The sequence below is a fragment of the Rhipicephalus sanguineus genome, unplaced genomic scaffold, assembly GCF_013339695.2.
Source record: "Rhipicephalus sanguineus isolate Rsan-2018 unplaced genomic scaffold, BIME_Rsan_1.4 Seq417, whole genome shotgun sequence".
Classification (NCBI taxonomy): domain Eukaryota; kingdom Metazoa; phylum Arthropoda; class Arachnida; order Ixodida; family Ixodidae; genus Rhipicephalus; species Rhipicephalus sanguineus.
Genome location: NW_023615205.1, coordinates 1 through 24869, shown reverse-complemented (window position 1 = coordinate 24869; position 24869 = coordinate 1). Strand labels below are relative to the sequence as shown.

The 24869-nt window shown below is 45.0% G+C and overlaps 2 protein-coding genes across 2 annotated transcripts in view; both read left to right on the top strand.

Moving 5' to 3' along the window:
• LOC119377238 (probable ATP-dependent RNA helicase DDX43) overlaps positions 1 to 24000 on the top strand; it is a 183832-nt gene extending 159832 nt beyond the window's left edge. Inside the window, exons 10-11 of the mRNA XM_049411562.1 lie at positions 17826 to 18015; positions 23945 to 24000. Coding sequence (XP_049267519.1) covers positions 17826 to 18015; positions 23945 to 24000 — 246 coding nt within the window. The remainder of the gene's footprint in view (positions 1 to 17825; positions 18016 to 23944) is intronic.
• Positions 24001 to 24040: 40 nt separating this feature from the next.
• Positions 24041 to 24535, top strand: LOC119377237 (tigger transposable element-derived protein 4-like; the record flags this gene model as incomplete). The annotated part of the gene is made up of 1 exon (XM_037646801.1): positions 24041 to 24535. A coding segment is annotated over exon 1 (495 nt), but the record flags the coding sequence as incomplete, so codon positions are not given.
• Between the last annotated feature and the right edge of the window lie 334 nt (positions 24536 to 24869).

Sequence of the window (24869 nt, the reverse complement as noted above, 5' to 3'; positions counted from 1 at the left end):
AAATTTCATCATCATCATCAGCCTGTCTACGTGCACTGCAGGGCAAAGGCCTCTCCATGTTCCGCCAATTAACCCGGTCCTGTGCTTTCTCCTGCCATGTTATACCTACAAACTTCTTAATCTAATCTACCCACCTAATTTTCTGTCTTCCCCTCACGCGTTTGCCCTCTCTTGGAATCCAGTCAGTTACCCTTAATGACCACCGGTTATCCTGCCAACGTGCTACGTGCCCCCTATTCATTTCTTCTTCTGATTTCAACTATGATATCCTTAACCCCCGTTTGCTCTCTGACGCACTCTGCTCTCTTCCTATCTCTTAAGGTTACACCTATCATTTTTCTTTCCATCGCTCGCTGCGTCGTCCTCAATTTAAGTTGAACCCTCTTTGTAAGTCTCCAGGTTTCTGCTCCGTAGGTAAGTACCGGTAAGATGCAGCTGTTATATACCTTTCTCTTGAGGGATAGTGGTAGACTACCATTCATGATTTGATAATGCTTGCCGAATGAGGCCCATCCCATCCTTATTCTTCTAGTTATTTCACTCTCTCATGCTTCGGCTCCGCGGTTACTACCTGTACTCCTTTACAACTTCCAGTGTCTTGCCACCTATCGCAAAGCGCTGTTCTCTGCCAAGATTGTTCCACATTACTTTAGTTTTATGTGCCCCGCCACGGTGGTCTAGTGGTTATGGCGCTCGACTGCTGACCCGAAGGTCGCGGGATCGAATCCCGGCCGCGGCGGCTGCATTTCGATGGAGGCGAAAATGTCTGAGGCCCGTGTACTTAGATTTAGGTGCACGTTAAAGAACCCCAGGTGGTCAAAATTTCCGGAGCCCTCCACTACGGCGTCTCTCATAATCATATCATGGTTTTGGGACGTTAAACCCCAGATATTATTACTTTAGTTTTATGCATATTAATTTTCAGACCTACGCTTGTACTTTCCATATCCAGTTCAGTCATCATGAGCTGTAATTCGTCTCCCGCGTTACTTGTCAATGCAATGTCATCAGCGAATAGCAGGTTACTGAGATACTCTCCATTAACTCTCCATTAACTTCATAACTCTCCACCACCAGAACTCTGTGTTCTGGTGGGTTCCCACCAGAACACAGCACACCAGGCTGGTGTATCCACCAGAACACACTAGTGTGTTCTGGTGTTAACACCAAAGCACACCAGAACACGCCAAGCACACTCTGGTGGGTTTTTCAACTGGGTATAGACCTACTCCATGTTTGTAAACAGCGGTAGGCGCCGTCGATATATTTAGCGCCCTTGTAGCGACGTCACGGCGCGCAGGCTCCGCCCAGCCGGTCCAGCTTGAAGCGCGCTACCGCCCTCTATGATCACGTGACAACTGGCGCAGCAGGTGCAAAAGCTGCCTCCGAGCACCGCGCGTCGGGGCGCCTCCCGCATGCTTACAAGCGGCGGCCGCAACAGAGGAAGTTGCAATGGCTGTAAGAGGGACTCTGAAATGAACATCATGTTGACGTGCTGCTCTTGCTCTGAGAACCTCATAGAAACATGAGGTATCTTGACGGCGGGAATGTGACTCATTTGCGAATGATCATCGCCGTTGCGACAGTCTAGGTCACACGTGTACGTTTTATTTGTTAACTAATGCAACGGCGATCTCGGCGACACTTTCATCCGTGACACGCTCGCGATGATGCTTTAATACGTACCTGTCAGGTCTGCCCACCGCGGGCCGCGGCTCCCTCCTTACGCTCAAGTCGAGACCGCGCAATGCGTACAGCCCATAAACAGACTCGGCAAGTTTCCCGAGTGTTGTTTTTCTGTGAATTCTGACAGACATGGACATATCGTGAAGCGCACCGCTGCCAGAACAGCCTTGCACGGTACACTTTTGTCAGGTGTCTCATCGCAGCCGCATAAGATTTGGAAAAGCATAGTCGAAGTCGCGGCTGCGTTAATGAACCGTGCCCAAGCAGAAAGAAACACATGCGCCATGACCGAGCCACACTTTAGTTCACGCGATTACAACGAAATCCTTTTGGCGCGTTTAAGACTTTCAACAATGGAAAAAGATATCAACAATGGCAACCGTGAAGAATTCTCCGCATATGACAATGCTATTCACAAAGTTAACGTGCTTTGGGGTGAACGTGCTCGCTATGCCTCCACACAAGGCTTATGCCAAGAAATGCGGTGCTTCACGTTACAATTACAAACGCTTCACTAAGCTAATCCTTTCTGCTGGGTAAGCCGCCCGAAAACATAACCGATGAGCCGGCGTCGGAGACAAGTTTTCGCGTTTTACAGCAGCCGCTAATTTCTTGCGACGGTCTTCGTAAACAGCCAATGAAAAAAAAAAGCTTATTCCATCCTTCTCGTGCCTTCCTGCGCAAATAACTGTGGCACTGCTCGTCGTTACACCGTTTTTTCTTCTTTGCACGACGACAAACAGCGCACGCACCAGCGAAAACACAGTAGCAACTGCGGTAGGCACGGCGGCTTTTGCCTACCGCGCGAAACTAAACGCCCGACGACAGCGCCACCGCATTTTCGTGACGTATGTCCGGTGAAATTCGTCTATAGGCTTCGTCGATGCCCTGATTTCGCAGTGCCTGCATGACTGCTGATGTCTCCATTGAATCAAATGCCTTCTCGTAATCTATGAAGGCTGTGTATAGGGGTTGGTTGTATTCCGCGCATTTCTCTATCACCTGATTGATAGTATGAATATGGTCTGTTGTTGGGAAGCCTGTACGAAATCCTGCCTGGTCCTTTGATTGATTGAACTCTAAGGTCATATTAATTCTGTTAGCAATTACTTTTGTAAATAGCTTGTAGACAACGGACAGTAAGCTGATGGGCCTGTAATTTTTCAGGTCCTTGACGTCCCTTTTCTTATGGATCAAGATTATGTTGGCATTCTTCCAAGATTCTGGTATCCTCCCCGTCGAGAGACACTTCGTATACAGGGTGGCCAGTTTTTTTAAAATAATCTCTCCACCGTCTTTTAACAGGTCTGATGTTACCTGATCCTCACCAGCGGCTTTGCCTCTTTTCATTCCCTTTAGGGCTTTCTTTCTCCTGTCCATACTGGTGGGATGTCAGATTCCTCTGGGCTATTACTGCTTCTTACGTTATCATCCTGATTGTCTCGGCTGCTGTACAGATCTCTGTAGAATTCTTCCGCTACCTCAACTATTCTATCCATATTGGTTGTGACCTTGCCTTCCTGGTCCCTTAATGCATACATCTGATTTTTGCCTATGCACAGTTTTGTCTTCATAGTTTTAAGGCTTCTTCCGTTCATAAGAGCATGCTCAATTCTCTTCTTATTATACTTTCTTATGTCGGCTACATTACGCCTATTGATTAACTTCGAAAGCTCCGCCAGCTCTATTTTGTCTGTTGCATTTGAGGCTTTCATGGCTTGACGTTTCTTAATGAGGTTTTTCGTCTCTTGGGATAGCTTACCAGTGTCCTGTCTAACGACTGTACCCCCGACTTCCAGTGCACACTCCTTAATGATACTAGTTAGATTATCATTCATTGCGCCAACGCTAAGGTCAGTTTCATCGGTTAAAGCCACGTACCTATTCTGAAGTGAAACTCTGAATGCCTGTACTTTCCCTCTCGGAGCTAGTTCATTAATCGGCTTCTTACGTATCAGTTTCTGCCGTTCCTTCCTCAAGTCTAGTTGAAATCTAGATCTTACGATTCTATGGTCACGGCATCGGATCTTTTTAACTACTTCCACGTCCTGTACAATGCCCGGGTGGACACACATTATGAAGTGTATTTCATTTTTAGTTTCACCATTAGGACTCCTCCACGTCCACTTATGAGTAGCCCGTTTTCTGTGGAAGGTATTGAAGATCCATAAATTATGCGTTCTGCTAACTCTACTTGTAACTCCCCTCTCGCGTTTCTAGAGCCGATGCCATATTCCCCAACTGCATGATCTCCAGCCTGCTTCTTGCCTACCTTTACATTAAAGCTGCCCATCAGTACAGCATACTGTGTTTTTACCTTACTCGTTGCTGATTCTATGTCTTCGTTGAAGCATTCAACCAGTTGATCATCATGGCTGGATGTAGGCGCGTAGGCCTGTACCACCTTCATCTTGTACCTCTTATTAAACTTAATTACGATACATATCACCCTCTCATTAATGCTATAGTATTTCTCTATATTGCCAGCTATATTTTTATGAATAAGGAACCCCACCCCTAGTTCTCTTCTGTCAGCTAAGCCATGATAGCATAGGACGTGTGTGTTCTTCAGCACTGTATAAGCCTCCTGTGGCCTCCTAACTTCACTGAGCATCAACTAAATTTGGCTGTTTTCAAAAGCTAAGCAACAAAAAAGTAGAAGTCCAACATGAATTTGCTATGTTGAGGAAATAGGTAAATATGTCTTGAAAGTGCTGCACAAAGAACAGTGCTGTAACTGTGGCAGATTTTTCAAAAAATGGTCACTGCTGAGGCACAGTCAGCCAAAACCGTGTAACTTGGCTATCCATCCCCAAATACTAAAGGTTGACTTGTTTTGAATAAATATTTTGAAATGTACAAAGACCAAGCTTTTCAACGATATATAAGTCGACTATATAAAACATGGAGAACAGCCGCCGCGTCGGCTGGAAAAGTGACAAAAACTATGTGTTTGTGCTGCCGGAGTGAGACCGCCACCTTAAAATGGCTCCTAATGATTTCCCTTATTAATGAAAACTCAATTTTGCTATTTTAAAAGTAGTAAGCAGAATTTTTTTTAGACACCAGGCATGCCCAGATTATTATATATTTGTCTTCACTATCATCTCAGCATAACAGTAAGCTCAAGTGGAATGTAAATATGTGAACAGCAGTCGAAATGGCGCAGATAGCTAAAAGTAGGAATAAAGCCAGGAGATTATTTGGCAGCACGTTTCAAAAGACACATTGCAGTAAAATGCGGAAAAATCACAATACAGAGACTATGTAAAAGGACAGCTAAGAAAGCACTTATTTTGCTAAGAATCAAATTATAATTTTAAAAACTTTTTGAATAAAGATAGCAGGAAGAAAAACATACACTACGCCAAAGTATCTTGTTAGGCAAATGCTTGTTCTATTAGATCTAGCATGGCCACCAGAGGTGCTGTAGTTAGAAAGACACGCCAGGGTGGCCTAGTAGTTATGATGCTCGACTGCTGACCTGCAGATCGCGGGATCGAATCCTGGCCGCGGCAGCCGCATTTTCGACGAAGGCGGAAATGCTTGAGGCTCGTGTGCTTAGGTTTAGGTGGACGTTAAAGAACCCCAGGTGGTCGAAATTTCTGGAGCCCTCCACTACGATGTCTCGTAATCATATCATGGAGTCAAGAGTTTGGTGGAATCCCACCTGGCATATCATGGTTTTGGAACATTAAAACCTAAGAATTATTATTATAGTTCTTAGAATCTTATTTGCATATCAGTCAATGTCATAGCATGTAAGTCAAACTGAAATTTACGAAATCTTTCAAATCACTGGTGTACGAGAGCCAGACACAAAGCAACCCCATTCATACATTCTTCAGACGTCGTAATGAAGCACCACGCAAAAGAAACTTCGATAACCACACTATAGCAGCATCAGAAGTTGCGCGATAGATGCGCCACGTATTGGAGTACGCGGCACACGACGGTGGCTAAGAGCGAGTGTCATGGCACTGACACAGCTAAAAAGAAAAAAAAGGAGAGAGAACAAAAGGTAAGGTGTGCGTATATAGACGTTCGTGCCCTTGTATTTTCGAGACAGTGCGAACGCCACCATGTAATTTTGCTCCACCAGTAGGGGTGCGCAGACCTTATCGCCGGCCTTTGCTGGAGGACTCTGGTGGAAAGATAAAGCCCTTAGTATCATTCAGGTGGCTTAGTGACAAACCGTCAGCTTGAAAAGCGGAGCTCAGCAAATGTTTATTGTTTCACAAGGGGGTGCTGCGATCGATGTATCTTGTGTCTTAAAATACACGATACATTCTTTAATGTATCGGAAATACAGCTACTGATACGCATTTTGAGAGCCGTATCGCGATACAGATACAAGATATTCAAAGAGTATCTGAGATAGTATTTCAGATACATGTATCTTCGATACTGCCCAGCACTGCTCTTAAAGGGGTACTGACACAAAATTTCGCGGCCGAGATAGCTTGCTGGATCAATTCCCGTGTACGTGCATGTACCATCTGCAAAATATCGACAGCGAATAAAGCTTGGAAGGTATTTTATATGAATTTTGAAGTTAATGAGCGCGATCCAGCATTATAGGCCGCACCTGGTGCATTGACACCCTCGGAGGTGACCCGAGGTGACCCCCCTACTTCCCCTACGTAATTGTTTCAGCCGGTACAAGTTATGATGACGTCGTAGCCGCCATTTCTGTTTGACGCGCTTCCCGACGAATCGCTCCTCGCCAGCGGGTCAAACCTGAAGTGATTCGCCACGTCGAAAATTCATCCATCCCCGCCGCAAGAAAATTGTCGCCATCAGATGACAATGAGCCCGACGACGGGCCCACGCCAAAATGCATCACTGCTCTGCGTGCTCGTGTGACCGAGCGTTTCACTCGCTAGGTGATATAGTTGCACCCGGCGGCTTGTTTTTTGGAGCTCTGTCAAACCGAAACTAAGGCTGTTTCGGTAATGAGGAGCTTGTAATTAATTATCTGTCGCATGCTGCAGCAAACGATGTGCCGTGCTATGACTAACAGGCCCCCAGCAACACATTGCAGCAAAAAACGCGGGGCGAAATTTTTGTCAGGACTCCTTTAATTGACTCTGCCAACCGGTTCAGCACCTAATTCTAGTCCGACATCAATCTTTGCCACGATCCGTTGTGATCTGACGCCTTCAACCATCTTGTGGGACGATTCAGCCGTTTCTTGTCCATACAGGTCTTCGTACTGCTGATCTGGCTAATGGGCCCGTGAGGCCTAACGTTGTTGTTGGCTCCTTCACCAGGCATGGTATTCCACTGTTTACGTAGTACTCCGGGGATTGTCTTCGGTGGCTTGCTTTAGAAGGGGGCTTGCATCAGGAATGCTCGTACTTGCTATAGAACATTGCACCGGGCGAGGAGGACCGGACTGGCAACCAGCGGTTTCCTCCTTTCTGGTGTGCGATGGCGCGGAGTGTGTGGGCTGGTGCTTGGATGAGTGGCGTTGTCGAACAATTTTTGCATGTTTTAGGTGGACCTGCGGATTTTATTCTCTTATATTGCGATGTCAGCCAGCGAAAGGTCAACGGGAAACCACTGTGCCGTTTTTGGTTGTTCTTACAACTACTGAAAAAAGGAGACTGCTGTCTGAATAAGTATGCGACATGCATCACCAAACGCGGAGTGAGTGCGGTTGCAAACTCTTCAAGGTAGTACATCGTTTGTGCTACGTTACAGGTTCTAAATCGGCAAGTGCCACAATATATCCGGAATTTGTTCCATGCAGTCAAAGGTCAATCGGATATGGCCAGATTTGCGAACAAACATAAGCGGTCAAGTACGGCCTTGTCCGGGAAAGTGCAAAACACAAAGTACCACTCGAGTACCCACTTCAGTTATTTTCACTTCGTTTTATTATTATATTTTTTGATATGATGTGTTTGGTCTACCAATTAGCATTGTAGCTTGGCTCAACACGGTGATTGCTGCAGTTTATGTGCACCGGTATTAGCACGGGCGAGAAATCCCTCACTTCGCAGCGGGTTAACTGGCATCATACATTTAATTATTGCTCCGTACCAGCCTTGTAAAACCCCAATATTCAATGAACACTACATCAAAAGGACGTGGCGAGATCCTTGTCGTCAGGTTGCAACTTCCGTAAGACAGCGGGGTGTATTGTATACGATGGGCAATATGAAAGCCGACTAGTAAAAAAAAAAGAATTTTGTTGCTCCGTGCGTAGAACAACTACCTCAGGAAGACAACTTTACATGGTCAAGAGCCGTGTCCAACAAGTCACGCAATGATACAACATAGTTCATTCTCTTCTAAGCACCATACAAAAACCACGTTGTTACTCTTGTCTAGTGTTTCAACTGTCAGTTTTGATGCTTAGCTTTGCGAACGACAGCAAGAATTTCGCAAGAACAGTACATCTGGTGTACGAAGTTATAAAAAAACAAACATAAAGAACCAATGCGAATCACCTCCGATGCCAATCAAAGGCTCAAGCCCGGGCGCACTTCGTGCCTCACCGGCAGAAGAGACCCTCTAACCATTCATTTTATCGCCGCCGAAATCCAATCAGATATCGTGACTCTTAAAAGAAAAAAGAAAAAGAAGCGCGCCGGCATGTCAACATCAGCATCATTTTATGTACCAGCACCTCCCTGTAAACAGCTCTTTGTCCACACCGTGGGCAATAAACGAGCGAGTAATAAGCGCTCACTTAAAAGTTGAGAAACAAGATAAGCACCCGTTTGTGAGCAACAAACAGATGCCGCGCCATGAAATCGAGACCGCGTGTTCATGCACGGCCGCATGTACGAGCGGTAGTCGGTGCGACAGCATAAACAAACCGTGAATGAAAAAAACAAACTAAAAGATTACAGTCCAAGAAAAAAATTCATTGTATGCCCTAAGTGTGGTGGAACTTGCTTGCCCTGCTAGAATGAGTCAAAATATTTGAGGTGGCTTTCCAACAGACAGTGCCGAAAATATGACATCGACCACTTGCAACACGTCGCGCCGCCGTATATTAACATCATTGACCCTCAACAAATCAAACTTTTTCGAGACGTCTCACAGACTCATTACCTACGTAGACCGCATCTCTTGATACGAAATTCACCGCGCCGGAACAAAAAAAACCGACTGCAACAGCAGCCGCACGCATACCTTCCATACAAACGCAGAGCTTTGCGCATGCCAGTGGGTTCGCCAGACCAGAGACGGCGCTGCCCGCTGGGCAATACGGTAGTGCCCACGAAAAAAAAGGCTATATGCGGTTGCTGCATCAGTGAATATCAGCAACCTATAAATTGCTACTTATAAATTGGGCCAATCCCCCAGTGTGGGTATGAGCCACAGCTTCTAGGGTCTACTCTACTCTACTCTAAATTGTGCCTGGTTGCATTGGGTTACACTGTGCACACACTGTTCACTGATCACCACCTAGACTCAGAAGACACTGATCACTACACAGTTTCGGGAACACTGCATAAGATGCCACACTCACAGTCCACGTTGTTCATAAGAACATTGTCCAAAACACTCTTGTGCAACTCAAAACCACACTATACATTTATCTATTTACAGCACTGCTTACTTCATCACAAGCTCTTTCTCTTCTGGTGGATGTTGACAAACTAAAAATTTCAAACTTTATTCTGGCCCTTTTTGCACTCGGTGTCTTTCTTTACTTTCTTCTGCGTCTTTTTGCTGCGTACCATCACGAAGGCACAGTACAGCTGCTGCCTTTACTCCTACTCCTAACATCATCGAATGCCTCATCCATACAACTCTTTTAGGGTGAGTCCTAACTAGGTGTCCACCATTTAGCAATTGCACAACTGTCTTGGCAACCGGGTATTTATGATTATTTCTGGTTGCTTTTGGTGCAGGTCATTTTTTCATTTTCTTTACCTGGGTAACAGTGTGACTCACAGCCAAGCCAATCAGTCTCACCCACTACAACATTTCCACCTCTCGTAAATGCCCCGTGCTTGTTTCTGCAAGAGGTAGGCCCGTCAGCGATAAACAACTCTCCGTCACTTTGATGCCTCGCTGAATCGCGATCATTGCCTCCGTGCCCTGATCAGTGTCCTCAACGTAATATTCATTAACAATTGCATCGCTGCAGCTAGAGGCATTATCCGAGTCCACCTCTTTTTGCTTCCTAGCTACTAGCAAGTCCTCATTTTTACAATCAGCATGGTCTATAGTTATTTGCTAAACACAATCACAACTGAGACCATAAGGCCTCCTGTAACTTTTTGTGTTAAATCCTCCCTTGGCATCCTTATATCTAGCCATATGTTCCCAGTGGCTTGTGCCAAACACAGTTTCAGCTCAAGTGCTTCAGCATTTTTACCTCAAGTTCACCTTTGAGCTCCTTTCACGCGAGCTCTTACTCATGATAAGGCACCATAAAAAAGTTTACCACAGTCTCTGCTTATGCTGTGATTATGCTGCATGTGCTGTACACGCGTGGATTTTTTTCTGGAAAAGCTTTTAATACTGTGCTTTTTAATAGTTAAATTCGTGTTAAATTTTTCACACCAGTTCTCTTTGACTTCTAATTCTAAACTCGCTTGCAAAGTGTCAGTTTTGTTACGTAGAGCAAGTCGTATCCCAAGGAAACATTGGCATTAGGCGTTATCAGCAATATGACTTTCTTACCATCACGAAAAGCACATTCTTAAGAGATGAGAACACGACAGCGTTTCGTTTCGCTAGGTTATTGTTTAGGAGGGGTGCTGCAAAGTGGTGGTGCCAAGTTATGTTGTTAAGAACGAGGCAATGCGAGAGGCGAAATCGCATTATAAACTGTTTGGTTAGTCGAGTCTAAATTGTTTGCTCTTGCTGTGTGCATGATCCGAGGTAAAAGGCGCGAAGACGACAACGGACAAGAGAGAGACGCACACACAGGGGCACCACTTCCAACGAAGTTTATTCCGGAAAAAACATGGATGCTATTTATACAGCGCTGTCACATTTCATCACTGCACTGTCGCATTCAGCAAATGCAGCTCTTTCTGTGATAAAGAAATGGAGGCCACACTCACGCAAGAATCACCTGATTCTACAATCTTTTTTGCCTCAATTATTAATCTATTCCATTTTTCTCGACTCCTGGCTATTACAGAGCAGGCGTGAAAATCCGGTGAACACTTGGAATCTCGGCAATGGATTGCCAGGACACCCTCTCTGCCATTCCTAACATTATTGCAATGCTGTCTGACCCTGTCATTTAAGCATTCCTCAGTTTGGCCCACATACTTTTTGCCACATGACAGGGAAATATCGTAGACCACCTGGCATTCAACATACTTTCTTTCGTGGTGGTCTGTGAAGTGTCGTAGAAGAGTAAAATAACAACCAGGCGTCGCACAATGCGAATTGCATTGCGAGTGGGTCACTGAATTATTCCAACTCATTACAAAGGGCTCAGCCATAATTCCTCATTGTCATCAGCCGCAGTTCAAGCAGAGTGCACATAATGCCTTACAGATTTGTAGCGGGTACCACGCTTCTCTGCAGAATGGCGAAAAATGGCATAGTGGGTGCTTCTCTACTTAAGGAAAATTACGATGATTTATGGTGTAGTGGGCACCTTGCATGTGTATTTGTATTAGTTGCCCCAAGAGAGTCTGCAACGGTCTCTAGAAAGGCTGCTCTTCCAGCTTTCGCTGTGACTGTGCTGTGTGTTCCGCGCAGGCCTGGCGATTTTTTTCACTACATTTTAACATGAACGTGTTACTTGGCCACGTTTGCGAAAGTACGCACTCGTCCGGCGTCCACAAAAACCATGTGTGGAGAACACGTGACCTCATCCACCAGAACTGATGGTGGCGCCAATAACTGCCGCAGAAACCACTCGCAGCCATGGAGTAGGAGAGGGAAATCCGTGCAGCAGATGAGGAACTCGCAACTCGAAGGGTGTGCGCCCTTGTCCGCCACATCAGTTGGTCCTCCAGAGAAGTTGGAGGAGGAGAGATTGAGCAAATGGCGTCTCTTTCCTTTCACATGTAAAGTGTTGTCGACACCACTTTATTTGTACCATATCACGTAAATAAACACAATTCAGCCTCTGCATTGCCTCATTCTTTATAAGGCATGTAGAGAGCACCATTTAGCAGGACCCCTCCAGTGCTTCACCAACCTAGCCATAGGAAATGCTTTCATGTTCCTACTCATAAGAATATGCTTGGGGATCCTCTGCAACTTTAGTTTCTTTTTGTAATTTCGCTTCGAAGTATTAAGAAAATATTCAACAACTATTCGAAAAGTATTCTATTCGATTCGCACTCAGCTTTAATGTTCGAAATCACTTCACACGTAAAATTTTGCTGTTTGCACAGCTCCAGTTTTAATTCACGCTTGTACCCTGAGTCTTCCTCATCAATGGAGGAAGGGAGATGATTTTCTAAGGGCTCGTTTATCTTTGTTAGACACAATATTAATGAGAACTAACAGACAATAACGCCAAGGAAAGTATAGGGGGTGTTATCTGTAGTATTTAGAACATAAATGTGAAGAAAGTAAAGTGGACGAAAAGATGACTTGCCGCCGGCAGGGACCGAACCTGCGACATTCGAATAACGCGTCCGATGCTCTACCACTGAGCTACGGCAGCAGTCATCCTCCCGTCCACTTTTTGGGGTATTTATGTTGATTTAAACGTAGGAGTGTTAGTCAGCGCCATTCGCAGCCATGGCGGCGAGTGTAGAACACTCTTTTTTTGCCTGGTGGCGTCACGTAGCACGTGATCTTTTTACGAGCTGGCAGCTGACCAATAATCCCTCGCATACTACCTGAAGGCTACATACTACCTGAATGGAGCACTTCGTCAACGAATCTTCTGCCAATGTTGACGCTAGGCCTACAACGTCATCAGACTCGTAGCTATGCATGCTGCTGCTACACTGCCTCCACAGAAGGTAAAGGCCAACTAATATGCAGCAGACAATGGTGTGCCCCCTTCTAGTTGAAACTTCCCCTTCTGCTTGGAGATCCCCCTCTCCTAATCTGCGGCTGCAAGTTGCTGGCACAGGCATTGACCTGTTCCGGTGGGCAAGGTCACGTGTTTTCTAGTCACATGTTTTTCAGACTCTAGTTTCGTGGACGCCCGGTGGGTGCATATCTTGAGCAATTTAATGAAGTAAAGCAATAAAATTAAAACCAGACACAGAATGGGGCCAACTGGCTGCCATAAGCATATACCAGGTGCTGTATCAAGACACGTACAAAAACCCTAAAAAATAAGGGAAATGGGATATTTGCTCATTGCCTTCATAATTATTTTTGATGTGGTGGCAGACATCTTAAAATGACCAGAGACAACAATTACAGAAATTAAGATAATGAACGTTTTATTTAGAAGAGACAGACAGTCAGATCAAATGGACGAAATAAAGTCCTGCCTGTGAAAAAGCGGCCTCTGGTAATTATTGCAGTGATGGGCTTTGACCAAGTTCACTCGCGAAATCGAAGTGCCGATGAGTGCAACTACAAGAAGACCACAATGATGTCCCTGTTTGCGACAATGATTGCAATGGTGTTAGTGCTTCTGCAATCATAAGCCTACGTGTGCAATGTCTGCTGCAACCGCAAGCGCAGCCTGCACACTTGCAAGCAAAGTTGATATTGCCACGCCCACTTGTTTTATTTTGATGTTTTTTGGGTTTGACTAGCAAGGACGGCTATCAACGCTCGAGGCTGTCTGCGAAGCAGTGTTCGAGAAACTTCTCGATTGTAGTAGATCGTTTTGTTAAGATTTCGCGCCGCACGCGAATGTTCCAGCTTTATCGAGAGATAATGCCGCCACCAGCGATATCGCTGGAAAGTTCGATAGCGCCTGTATAAAAGCTGACGCGCTTGACCGCTTGTCAGTTGATCGACGGTCGATGCTCTGTTCGCCGCTATCAGTGTATTGCTGTACTTTGACTTTCAGTTTCTCGGCCACAAGTTCGGCCAAATAAAGAGTTTCATCTCGGACGTGCTGACTGCTGCCTTCTTCGACGTCACGACCACGTGACAATATAACAATGCCCGCTTATCCGGACATCTCAGAAGAGTATGGCAGTCGCGCTCTTTTGCATCTCAGTTTCAGTTTCAGCAAAGAAAAATTTGTCAGATTTGATCACCCTGCAAAAATTACCAGTTGCCGCTTTTTTGAAGACCTCGGTAGTGGCAATGGGCTCTTCTTAGGAAAGGCTGCAATTCTCCAAGGAATACATGTTAGTGCAAAAAAAAGAAACAGAGACAAAAAAAGAAAGAGTAGGAAGCAGAAAGGTCGGATGCCATGCTTCAACTGTTTATTTAAAAATGAAGCTAAGAAAATACAACAATTTGTGCATGTGAGCATCAGTATAGTCAAAATGCAATCACAGCAAGATAAAAAGATGTCGCTGCCTTTAGTTTTAGTCGAGTGGCCTAATGGCAACAGTATCAGCTTGAGAAGTGGAGTTCAGCCAACATTACATTCGTCCCAGGATGGTATTGTGATAGCAGTATCTTGTACCTTGGGATACACTAAATTATTGCATGTATCAGAAATACAGATATAATAATGAGAACTAACAGTCAAGAATGCCAAAGAAGGTATAGGGAATGTTATTTGTAGTAATTAGGATACAAATGTGAAGAAATTAAAGTGGACGAAAAGATAACTTGCCACTGGCACCGACCGAACCTGCGACCTTCGAATAACACGTCCGATGCTCTGCCACTGAGCTATGGCGGCGGTCATCCTCCCGTCCACTTTACGGGGTATATTGTGAATTTAAACCTGGGAGTGTTAGTCAGCACCAATCGCAGCCATGGCGGCGAGTGTGGAACACTCTTTTTCTGCCTTTTGGCATCGTGTAGCATGTGATCTTTTTACGAGCTCGCAGCTGACCAGTAATCCCTCGCATACTACCTGAAGGCATCAAGTCTGCCAGAACGAGACCCTCGCTATGAATGAAGGAAAGAAGATGACATTTAAGGGCTCGTTTTTCTTTGTTAGACACAATATTAATGAGCACTAACAGACAAGAATGCCAAGCTCAGTGGTAGAGCACTGGACGCGTTATTCGAAGGTCGCAGGTTCGGTCCCTGCCGGCGGCAAGTTATCTTTTCGTCCACTTTACTTTCTTCACATTTATATCTTAATTACTACAAAAAACATCCTCTATACCTTCCTTGGCATTCTTGTCTGTTATTCCTCATTAATATTGTGTTTAACAAAGAAAAACGAGCCCTTAAAAGTCATCTTCTTTCCTTCATTCATAGCAAAGGTCTCGTTCTGGCAGACTTGATGCCTTCAGGTACTATGCGAGGGATTATTGGTCTGCTACGAGCTTGTAAGAAGATCACGTGCTACGTGACGCCAAAAGGCAGAAAAAGAGTGTTCCACACTCGCTGCCATGGTTGCGATCGGCTTAAACACTCCCAGGCTTAAATTCACATATATACCCACCCCATAAAGCGGACGGGAGGATGACTGCCGCCGTAACTAAATGGTAGAGCATCGGATGCATTATTTGAAGGTTGCAGGTTCGGTCCTGCCAGCGGCAAGTTATCTTTTCGTCTACTTTTTTTCTTCACATTTATATCCTAATACTACAAATAACATCCCCTATACCTTCCTTGGCATTCTGTCTGCTATCCTCATTAATATTGTGTTTAACAAGGAAAAACGAGCCCTTTAAAGTCATCTTCTTTCCTTCAACTACAGATATAGATACTCATCTTGCAAGCCATATTGCAATCCATGTACAAGATACCCAAAGAAAGGAGACATGAAAGACTTGAACAGTTATTGACTCGTCAGCTTACTCTCAGTACTATAAAAAATACTTACGAAGTTAATTGCAAACAGGATAAAAGACCCCTTAAGGGCCAGTAAAGAGGCTCAGACTTTTTTTTTACACTTCCCAAACAAGCTCGCTAATTCATGCAGAAGGCTGTGGTGATGACATTTTGTGAATCTATCACAGCACGGCGCAGCTGCTCCAATTCAAAAAACAATTTCTGTGCCCTCTCCTGCGCCTGATCAGTCCTTTTTGCCCATGCAGTGACATAATGCTGCCTTGGCCCTGCGGTGATGCAGGTTTGGGCCGCGCACTAGGCATTTTAATTTCGTGTGCTGTCCTCTCTCGTTTGGTAGAGCCAAGACTAGTGGGACAAGTGGAATCGCCAAAACGAAAGATTTCAAGATCGAGAGGCGTCTCGCAATTTTACTGTGAGGGAAGGGTGCATGCGCTGTGGCATATTTGTTTACCTTGCCAGTGCCTTGTACCCCCCTCTCTCCGCGCTTCCTCACCGTGCCGCTCTAACCATGAGTGACACATAGAGGAAGCCTTGCTCGATCGTTGGCTGCGTGCCAATGACGGAATCGCTGACGTCATGTTACATTGCCGAAGTGGGCATAGTCCACGACCAAGGGCTACGCCTACTTCTCTCTGCTGCGAGAAGGTGGGGCGGCCAAGCGAGAAACCAAAACCAGCCGAAACAGATTGTTCTATACCCTGTAAACTCCTTATTACGCAATTTATTCGCAAAATTCTTGCAGCAGCATGTTCACATCGTGCAAGTGCACAGTTATCTCGCCATCACAGAATTTCCGTAAAATTCTTGCAGCATCATGTTCACATTGTACAAGTGCACAGTATCTCTACATCACAAAAATTTCAGACTACGAGGTTGTTTGCTGGATCTTTACATTAATCCACCAAGAGAGTGAGCTGGTTTCAGGAAAGGCATATTCTTGATTTATCACGGCCATGTGATCAACACATTGAGTAAGACTTGTTGTTGGGAGAGTTGGTTGACGTCTTTTTTATGGGGGGGGGGGGTTAACTCTGAAAAACACAATGTGATTATGAGAGACGCCGTAGTGGAGGGCCCTGGAAATTTGTACTATCTGGTGTTCTTTAACATTGCACCTAAATCTAAGTACACAGGCCTCAAGCATTGTCGCCTCCATCGAACATGCAGCAGCAGTGGCCGGGATTCGATCCCGTGACCTGCGGGTCAGCAGTCGAGCACCATAACCACTAGACCACCGTGGCGGTTGTTGGTGACATCAAAGGGGTACTACTAGCCCAAACTAGGAAAGAAAGACACAAGAAAAGAAGTAAGAGGAAGCAGATAGGTTGGGCTCTAAACTTCAACTGTTTATTCGAAAGGGGAAGCCAACAGAAGACGCAATTTGTGTATGCGTGCATCAGCATTGGCAGAAAGCGGGTCGCACTGGAATATCAAAGAACTGCATCTTATTTTGGCAAAGAGAAACAGACGTATCACTAATACAACTCATGCCTCTGTTCTTAATGTGAAACGCCTCCAATAACTCTCAAGCTAATCTGTCGCTACTCCTGCCTGTTATCTTGATCTCATGAAGCAGAGGCTCACATCTGCAGTCTACACAATGCGCAGGTAAGCGCGCATTTCCTTTATTCTTTAAGGATAATTCATGCTCCCCGTGCTCGGTCGCTTGACACATCGCCCCAGTGTGGCCCATGTACGTTTTTCCACACGACAGCAGTATTTTGTGTACAACGCCCATCATGCATTTCACATAAGATCTAGTGTGCTTCTTCCGGCATCCAAGCTTTTTGTCAACGCAGCTGATTCGCGGACACAGTCCAGCCAACTCGCGTGGCGCCGAGAAGACTGCAGGCACACCGTATCTATTGGCAACCTTCTTGAGGTTGTTGGAAAGTTGGTGGATGTACGGGACCACTGCGAGCTTGCCTTCTTTTGGACAGGGCTAGACATTTTCTTTTTTATGCCCTCACCTTCTGTAGGAAGGTTTTCTAGACAGCGTCTACGACCAAGCTTGGGAAGCGGTCTGAATATGGCCTTAGCCAGGTTTTCAAAACTAACCTGCATGGCGTGAGGACACGACTTGTTCGGGCAGATTCAAGGCAATGGGTAGCAATTGCTCTCTTTACTAGCTTAAAATGTGCAGAATCGTTATGGGAGCATATCTTTCTGTGCACGTGGGCTGTACTGCCAACAAACATGGTTTTTGTCAAACGTTAAAGACAGTGCACTCCAACTAGTGGAAATGTCCAAAAAGCTTTAAACAAGCTCTGCTGCAAGGTGATGTTGGGTAAGAATGAAAGTCTATGGTTCCCTCATGCCTTACAAATTACAACTGATTCATACCATTTCAGATCTTGGATGAAGCAGACCGCATGCTGGACATGGGCTTCGAGCCACAGATCAAGAAGGTGCTACTGGACATTCGGCCAGACCGACAGACAGTTATGACTAGTGCCACCTGGCCAGAGGGTGTGCGCCGGCTCGCGCAGCAGTACATGAACAAGCCTTTCCAGGTGTTTGTTGGCTCCCTCGACCCTGGCGGTGAGTATTTTACATAATGTTTGCTGACATGTCTTGTTGGATCACACAGTGTACTTGTCTGTAAGCATGTTATGGCACTTGTGTTATGGGGGAAACAGCTGTTGCAAAGGATATAAATGAAAACATGCATGCGATCGCATGGTTTGATGCAAAATGGTTCAACAAAGGACAGCCAGCTGGCGGTCAGGAGTTGTGAATTTTTTTCATTGAAGACTATTGCGCGTCTTATTTTTCATGAGTTGAAGCTTCACCCACAAGCCTGTGGGCAACGCGCTGCGCAGGCCGCCCGTGATGTGTAAGAAGCTTCGCGATTGTTTTAGAACGTTCCGTTAAGATTGCGCGCCGCAGGCGAATGTTCCAGCTTTCACGAGAGATAACGCCGCCCACCAGCGATATCGCTGCAAAGTCGATAGCGCCTGTATAAAAGCCGACGCGCTTGACCACTTGTCAGTTGATCGACGGATGCCGCTTTGTCCGCCGCAATCCGTGCTCATTGTGCATCGCTTGTAAAGTGGCTATTTCGTTTCTTGGCACACAAGTTCGCCAAATAAAAGACTTGTTCTTATCCTGCTGACTTCTGCCTTCGTCCACGCCACAACCATGTCACAATATTATCAATGAGTGCGAGGTAAGATTTATTGGCTTGTGTACGCCTCGCTGCAATAAACTACTTTATTTTATAGTTTTGTGTGTGCGTGGGTTTTTTAGCCAATATAATTCATAATTTATGCTTCTCAAGTGTAGTTTTAACGCAATAGCGTTAAAGAGCTTGTTCCGCAGAAATTCCGGTGTCCGCGTCGTTGGTTGTGAGCGAAAAATCAGCATCTTGTCCGTGACCGAAAAATCGAGAAAGATGCAAATAAAACAAATAAAAAATATTCGGTTCGAGTGAGAATCGAACCCAGCCCATCTGCGTGGCAAGCAGGTGTTCTAGCACAGAACCACTCCATTGCTTGGAACTGCCCTGAAATTAACTTTCATGCCTCACAAACATAAGTGTCTGTGTACAGGCATCGCAGTACGAGATGCAATATCGCTGTAAAACGTGGGTACAAGCGTACATTGCCATCGGGGCGTCACACCATGCGAATTCTATAACAAGTTGGTGGTTTTGAAGCCGGCCACCCATTTACAAAAGGCACACACATTACTGCGCAGATTCCTATACGAACACATAGTGGGTGCATCGCAACTTCGAAAATAGTATCACATGCTTATCTGCTGCTGGTTTAAAGCATGCCACCCAATTACAAAGGGCATACACATTAGTGCGTGGATTCTCTTACACACATGTTGAGGGTACACTGTATCATGATAGTGCTGTTGAAAAGGGCGGAAAACACTTACTATAGGTACGTCGTGTGTGTGCGTGTGTGGCTGGCGGCTGGGCGACTGAACATAATGACAAGCGAAAACAGAGCGCGATGAGGATGGGGCCGGATATCACTATCGTGTTCAAACTCTTAAAGGCCAAGCTTCAGAGTCCCCCAATTTTTTTACTGCCTTTGTATCGGAGGTCTCCAGGAGTTGCGAAGGTGGTGCCCTGTCAGCCTCTCTCTCTTCACCTGAAAAGAGACTGTGCGAATGGCTGAGATGTCAATTACTTTTCGCCAGTGAAGCAGTCTCGAAGGTGGCACCATGAGAGAAGGGGTGTTAGGAAGACCTTTACACGCATTGCTTTTCATCCACTGGCCCCTTGTTCGGGCATTACTAGGATTCAGCTCGCCCTGCGTTAAGTTGCATGTATGATGAGTGCGTATTGATCCTTTTTTGAACACTACGCCAGTGAGCAGTGCCTAGTTTATTTATTATTTATTTATTTATTTATTTATTTATTTATTTATGAATACTGCAACCTTAACATAGGGTTTTGGCAGGGTGGATATCATTGGCTAAATTACAAATCGGCAAACAAATAAATATAGAACAGGTAATGTATTGTAACGACGTGGGATCGACGAGACACCGGAGAACGATAGGCAAACACGCTTTATCATTCAGAGAAACTGCCACGTCTTCTTCGTCCCGCGATGGGCCAAATACACTCGCGCTGCTTCGTGCCGTTGCCACTGGCACATACGCGCGGCCGATATGTACCGCTTTCAGAAGAAAAGAAAAGAAACAAGGAAAAAAAACAGTGGTTTGCAATAAACAGGCATAAGGTCGTATTAGTACAATCAGTGCTACATTCAAATGATCACGCGTGGAGATTCGTTACAGTGATTGAAATAAACAGCAGAAGCACATGTAATGGAATTCAGACACTCACTGCTGGAGCTGCGCAGCAAAAAGATTCAAGGATGACTGGGAAACAACTTCGTTACTAAGATTATTCCATTCGGTAATTGTAATTGACTCGGTGTCTCGTCTTTACCTGTCGCCATCCGTGTGATTCTTTGCGCAACTGTTCTGAGTTATGCGCTACTAACTAGCTCATCAGTCCTGTCCTTTTGGGTGCCTAGTGCTTTGCTTGGTTGTGCTATGCTGAGCCACACTTACTGGAGGCCCGCACCTGTGGAAGCTCCCACAAGTATGACCATTGGAATTATCTCAAAAGCTTGTCAAGGCAACACAACAAGATGTCATCCCAATTGTTCGGAGTAAAAGTAGCAAATCTCTGAAGACATGCTGTGGTGTCCTAAAAGTACTGCATCTGGAGCTGAAAAAACATGTCAGCAATGTTTTAGTTCTAATAATGCTCTCCTCAGTTCAACTATTGCTAGTCTCCAAGGCAATGCTTTAGTGTGCCGCAAGTGCCTAATCATACAATTAATGAGAGCTAACAGACAATAATGCCAAGGAAAGTATAAGGGATGTTATTTGTAATAAACGGGATATAAATGTGAAGAAAGTAAAATGGACGAGAAGGTAACTTATCTTTTCATTCACTTTACTTTCTTCACATTTATATCCCATTCATTTATTACAAAAAAATCCCTTACACTTTCCTTGGCATTATTGTCTGTTAGTTCTCATTAATATTATGTCTAACAAAGAAAAAAAACGAGCCCTTATAAAATCACCTTCTTTTCTTTAACCAAACAATTAGGCACCACGTTTTTGCAATAATTTCTCTACTGGTAGCTACTAATGAAATACTATCACCAGCAATGACCTGGGAAGCTCTAGTGTTTTTAAATGTGAAGCATTTTTTAGTAAACCAAAGGCAATAAGACTTTTTCTATATGTCTGTCTGTCCATCCGTCGGTCTGTTTGCCTACGTCTTGGCACTCTCATGATCATCTCCTTAAAGGGCCACTAAACAACCTTACAGTCCAAAGTTTGTGATGGAGAGATAACTGCGTGCTCGTAGGATGTGAACATGCTGCCGAAAGAATTTGACGAATAAATGCTGTAATAAGGAAGATACTGACATTATGAAACCGTTAAGCGCACAAAGACGGGAACAAGAAGACGACACACAGAGTGCTACTTCCAACTGATGTTTATTGCGACACAAAGACGCCATATATGTAGTCTCTTCACTCAGAAATGGCTAATGCGGATGTTTGAGAGCTTAGCTATCAGCTTCTCTCTTATTCCTACACTCTCCTCTCTCTTTTTTCCTTTTTCGCGCTAACGATAACAGGCTTTGTTAGCGCGCGCATGGTAACTGGGCGGTACAGAAAGAGCACTTGAATCACACAAGCATTTCTTTAACAAGAATAAAGGCAAAAACAACAGGCTGAAAAGGTGGCGTACCAAAAATGAATGAGGGTATTACAAATGCTGGCCAACATGAATGAACAGGAATGAAAAACAAATGCCTCTAAACAATGGAAGTCGTGAAAAGGTAAAAACGGTATGAAAAGAGAAGTCGTGAGAAGGTAAAACAGTATAAAAAGATGTACAAAGATATAAAAAAGAGGACCTTTAAAAGGTTAAAAACCTAAAACGTAAGAGCAAAACTAAGTAAAAGTCACTGGTTTTGCAAAAACGCCAGCTCTTTCTTCGAAAGCAACACAGTTAGTTTTGCTCTTACGTTTTAGGTTTTTAACCTTTTAAAGGTCCTCTTTTTTATATCTTTTTACATCTTTTTATACTGTTTTACCTTCTCACGACTTCTGTTTTCATACCGTTTTTACCTTTTGACGACTTCCATTGTTTAGCCGCATTTGTTTTTCATTCCTGTTCATTTATGCTGGCCAGCATTTGTAATACCCTTGTTCATTTTTGGTACGCCACCTTTTCAGCCTGTTGTTTTTGCCTTTATGATTCTTGTTAAAGAAATGCTTGTGTGATTCAAGTGCTCTTTCTGTACTGCCCAGTTACCATGCGCGCGCTAACAAAGCCTGTTATCGTTAGCGCGAAAAAGGAAAAAAGGAGAGAGGGGAGTGTAGGAATAAGAGAGAAGCTGATAGCTCAGCTCTCAAACATGCGCAGTAGCCATTTCTGAGTGAAGAGACTACATATATGGCGTTTTTGTGTCGCAATAAACATTAGTTTAAAGTAGCGCTCTGTGTGTCATGTTCTTGTTCTCGTCTTTGTGCGCTTAACGGTTTCATAATGTCAGTGTACCAACTAGCTCGGACTCAGCCTCTTATTAAGGAAGATACTGGGTATAGGACAACCTGCTTTCGCTTGTTTCAGTTTCTCACTGGGCCTTCCCACCCGTCTCAGCAGCGAGGAGGGGTAGGCATAGCTTGTCCAGACTGCACCTCATTCAGCAACGTAACACGTCAGCAATTATGTCATCAGCATGAAGCCAATGACCGAGCACGGCTTCGTCTTAAGTTTTGCTCGTGTCAGAGCGGTGCAGTGAGGAAGCGCAGTGTGTGGGGTACGAGGCACTGGTGAGGTAAACAAATACAGTAAAAGCTTGTTAATTTGACACTAGTTAATACGGAAAATCGGATAATTTGGACGTGTTCTCTGGTCCCGGCCAGCGTATACATCGTTTAATGTCATCAAACTCTCGTTAATTCGGTATATTTTGCCGCAACCTGGTTAATTCGGATGATCCTTGGAGTGCGCCACGCACGAAGTGCCAGAATATTGGACACAAAGCAGCGAAAAAGATGTTCACGGACAGCGGAAACGGCTGTGGGCTATCAGAAAGGCGTGGTCCATCACGTTGTTGGTACTTAATAAGGTATGGGTTCATAGCATGTTTCGGCTTAGGACACGGGGTCTTGAGCCGCATTCACATGGTGAACGAAGTAGCAAATGACGAAAGTGCGGCTTTTGCACTGCTCTTATGCAAAATAATTGCATTAACGTATTCCTCAAGATAATGAAAGTGCATTGATGTCATATACATTTATTACTATTTTCTTGTTACTTTCGATAATTCGGCATTTGGTTAATTCGAACAGTTTTTCTGGTCCCGTGAAATCCGAATTAACAAGCTTTTACTGTATACCATGGCGCATGCGCCCTTCCCGTAGTGGTAAAGTCGTGAAACGCCTCTTGATCTCGGAAACTTTCGTTCTGGCGATACCAGTTGTCTCGCTATTCCTGGCCCCTACTGAAACGGCAGAGGGCAGCACAGGAAAATGAAAATGTGGACTGTGTGGCCAAAACTGCATCACCGCAGGGCCAAGACTCTGTTTTGTAGTTGCAGGGACTAATCGATGGAGTTGGTTCTACATAATACAGTTGCAATTCGATTTTACGAAACCCGTTTTTATGAATTTCTCGATTTAACACAAACAAATTCGGATTCCCCCTGCAGTTGCCCATAGGCTTAATACTTTACGAACTCAAAATAATGAAACAAACTTTGCCATCAAACCTGATTTAACGAAGCATTCAGGGAAAAAAGATGCATAGAAAAAGAGGCTTTTCCAAATTTGTGGCGTCTAGAATCTGGCAGTGTGCTGCCAGCGCAGGAGCGGTACAATCGACGTAGCGGAGGCATGCTCATTTTGGTTCTTACGAAACTACAAGCGGAAACTGCACGGAATGACAGACTGCGCATTTCTTCCAGGCTTTGGGTCAGTTCCACCAGATGGTGGAAGCGGCAATGGGGACTCGATCATTTGATCTCACATGCGCACATTCTTTTCTTTCTTCTGCTCTGGGCATGCTGCGTTGTCGAAGGTTAGACAATTGCACGGTGCACCACATCCCGGAGCTTCACCTCAGGAATGTGGAGTTGCAGTTCTTTCCTCCAAATGCGACTTCCGTCATCCAGCTCCTTGATCAGGGGATCATCAACAATGTGAAATGCGCATATAAGCGTAGGGTCATCGAGAAGCTCCTGCTGAAGTTTGGAATCAAACGTGAAACCAAGATCGACGTGTACATGGCAGTCGAGATGGTGGCAGCATTGTGGAGAGCAACCTGGCCCTCGATCATTGGGAACCGTTTCCGGCATGCTGGCTTCTGCACTTCTACTTCTGAGGCTGCGTCGGGCTCCACAAGCCTGCAACGTGAGCAGGAAGAGGCATCGCCCAGTTGTTGGGAAGAACTTCATCGGTGTGATGAGGCAGCCGCAAATCAGAACTTCGACGACTTCGTGAACGCCAACGCAGACACGGACACTGACACAACAGAAGTCCTCAATGACGAAGAAATCGTACAGCTTTTTCCGGTGCACAAGAGGAGTCTGAAGATGCTTTCTTCTTTTAGCGCAAAAACGACACCACAAAAGGAAGACAGAACACAGCGCAACATTCTGTCTTCTTTCTTGTGTGTCGTTTTCTTTGTGCTAAAAAAAAAGCACTATGGATTCTCACCAATTAGCCCACCAACGCATTCTGTTGATCTGAAGACGCGACTGAGCCGAATACTGTCGAAGCTCCCATGCTCCGCCAAGCCAGGTGATGGACGCCGTCAATTTTCTGAGGCGGTTTGCTGGGGCACACAGGTTGCCAAGGACGCTTTGATTTCACTGGCCAACTAGAAGAAAT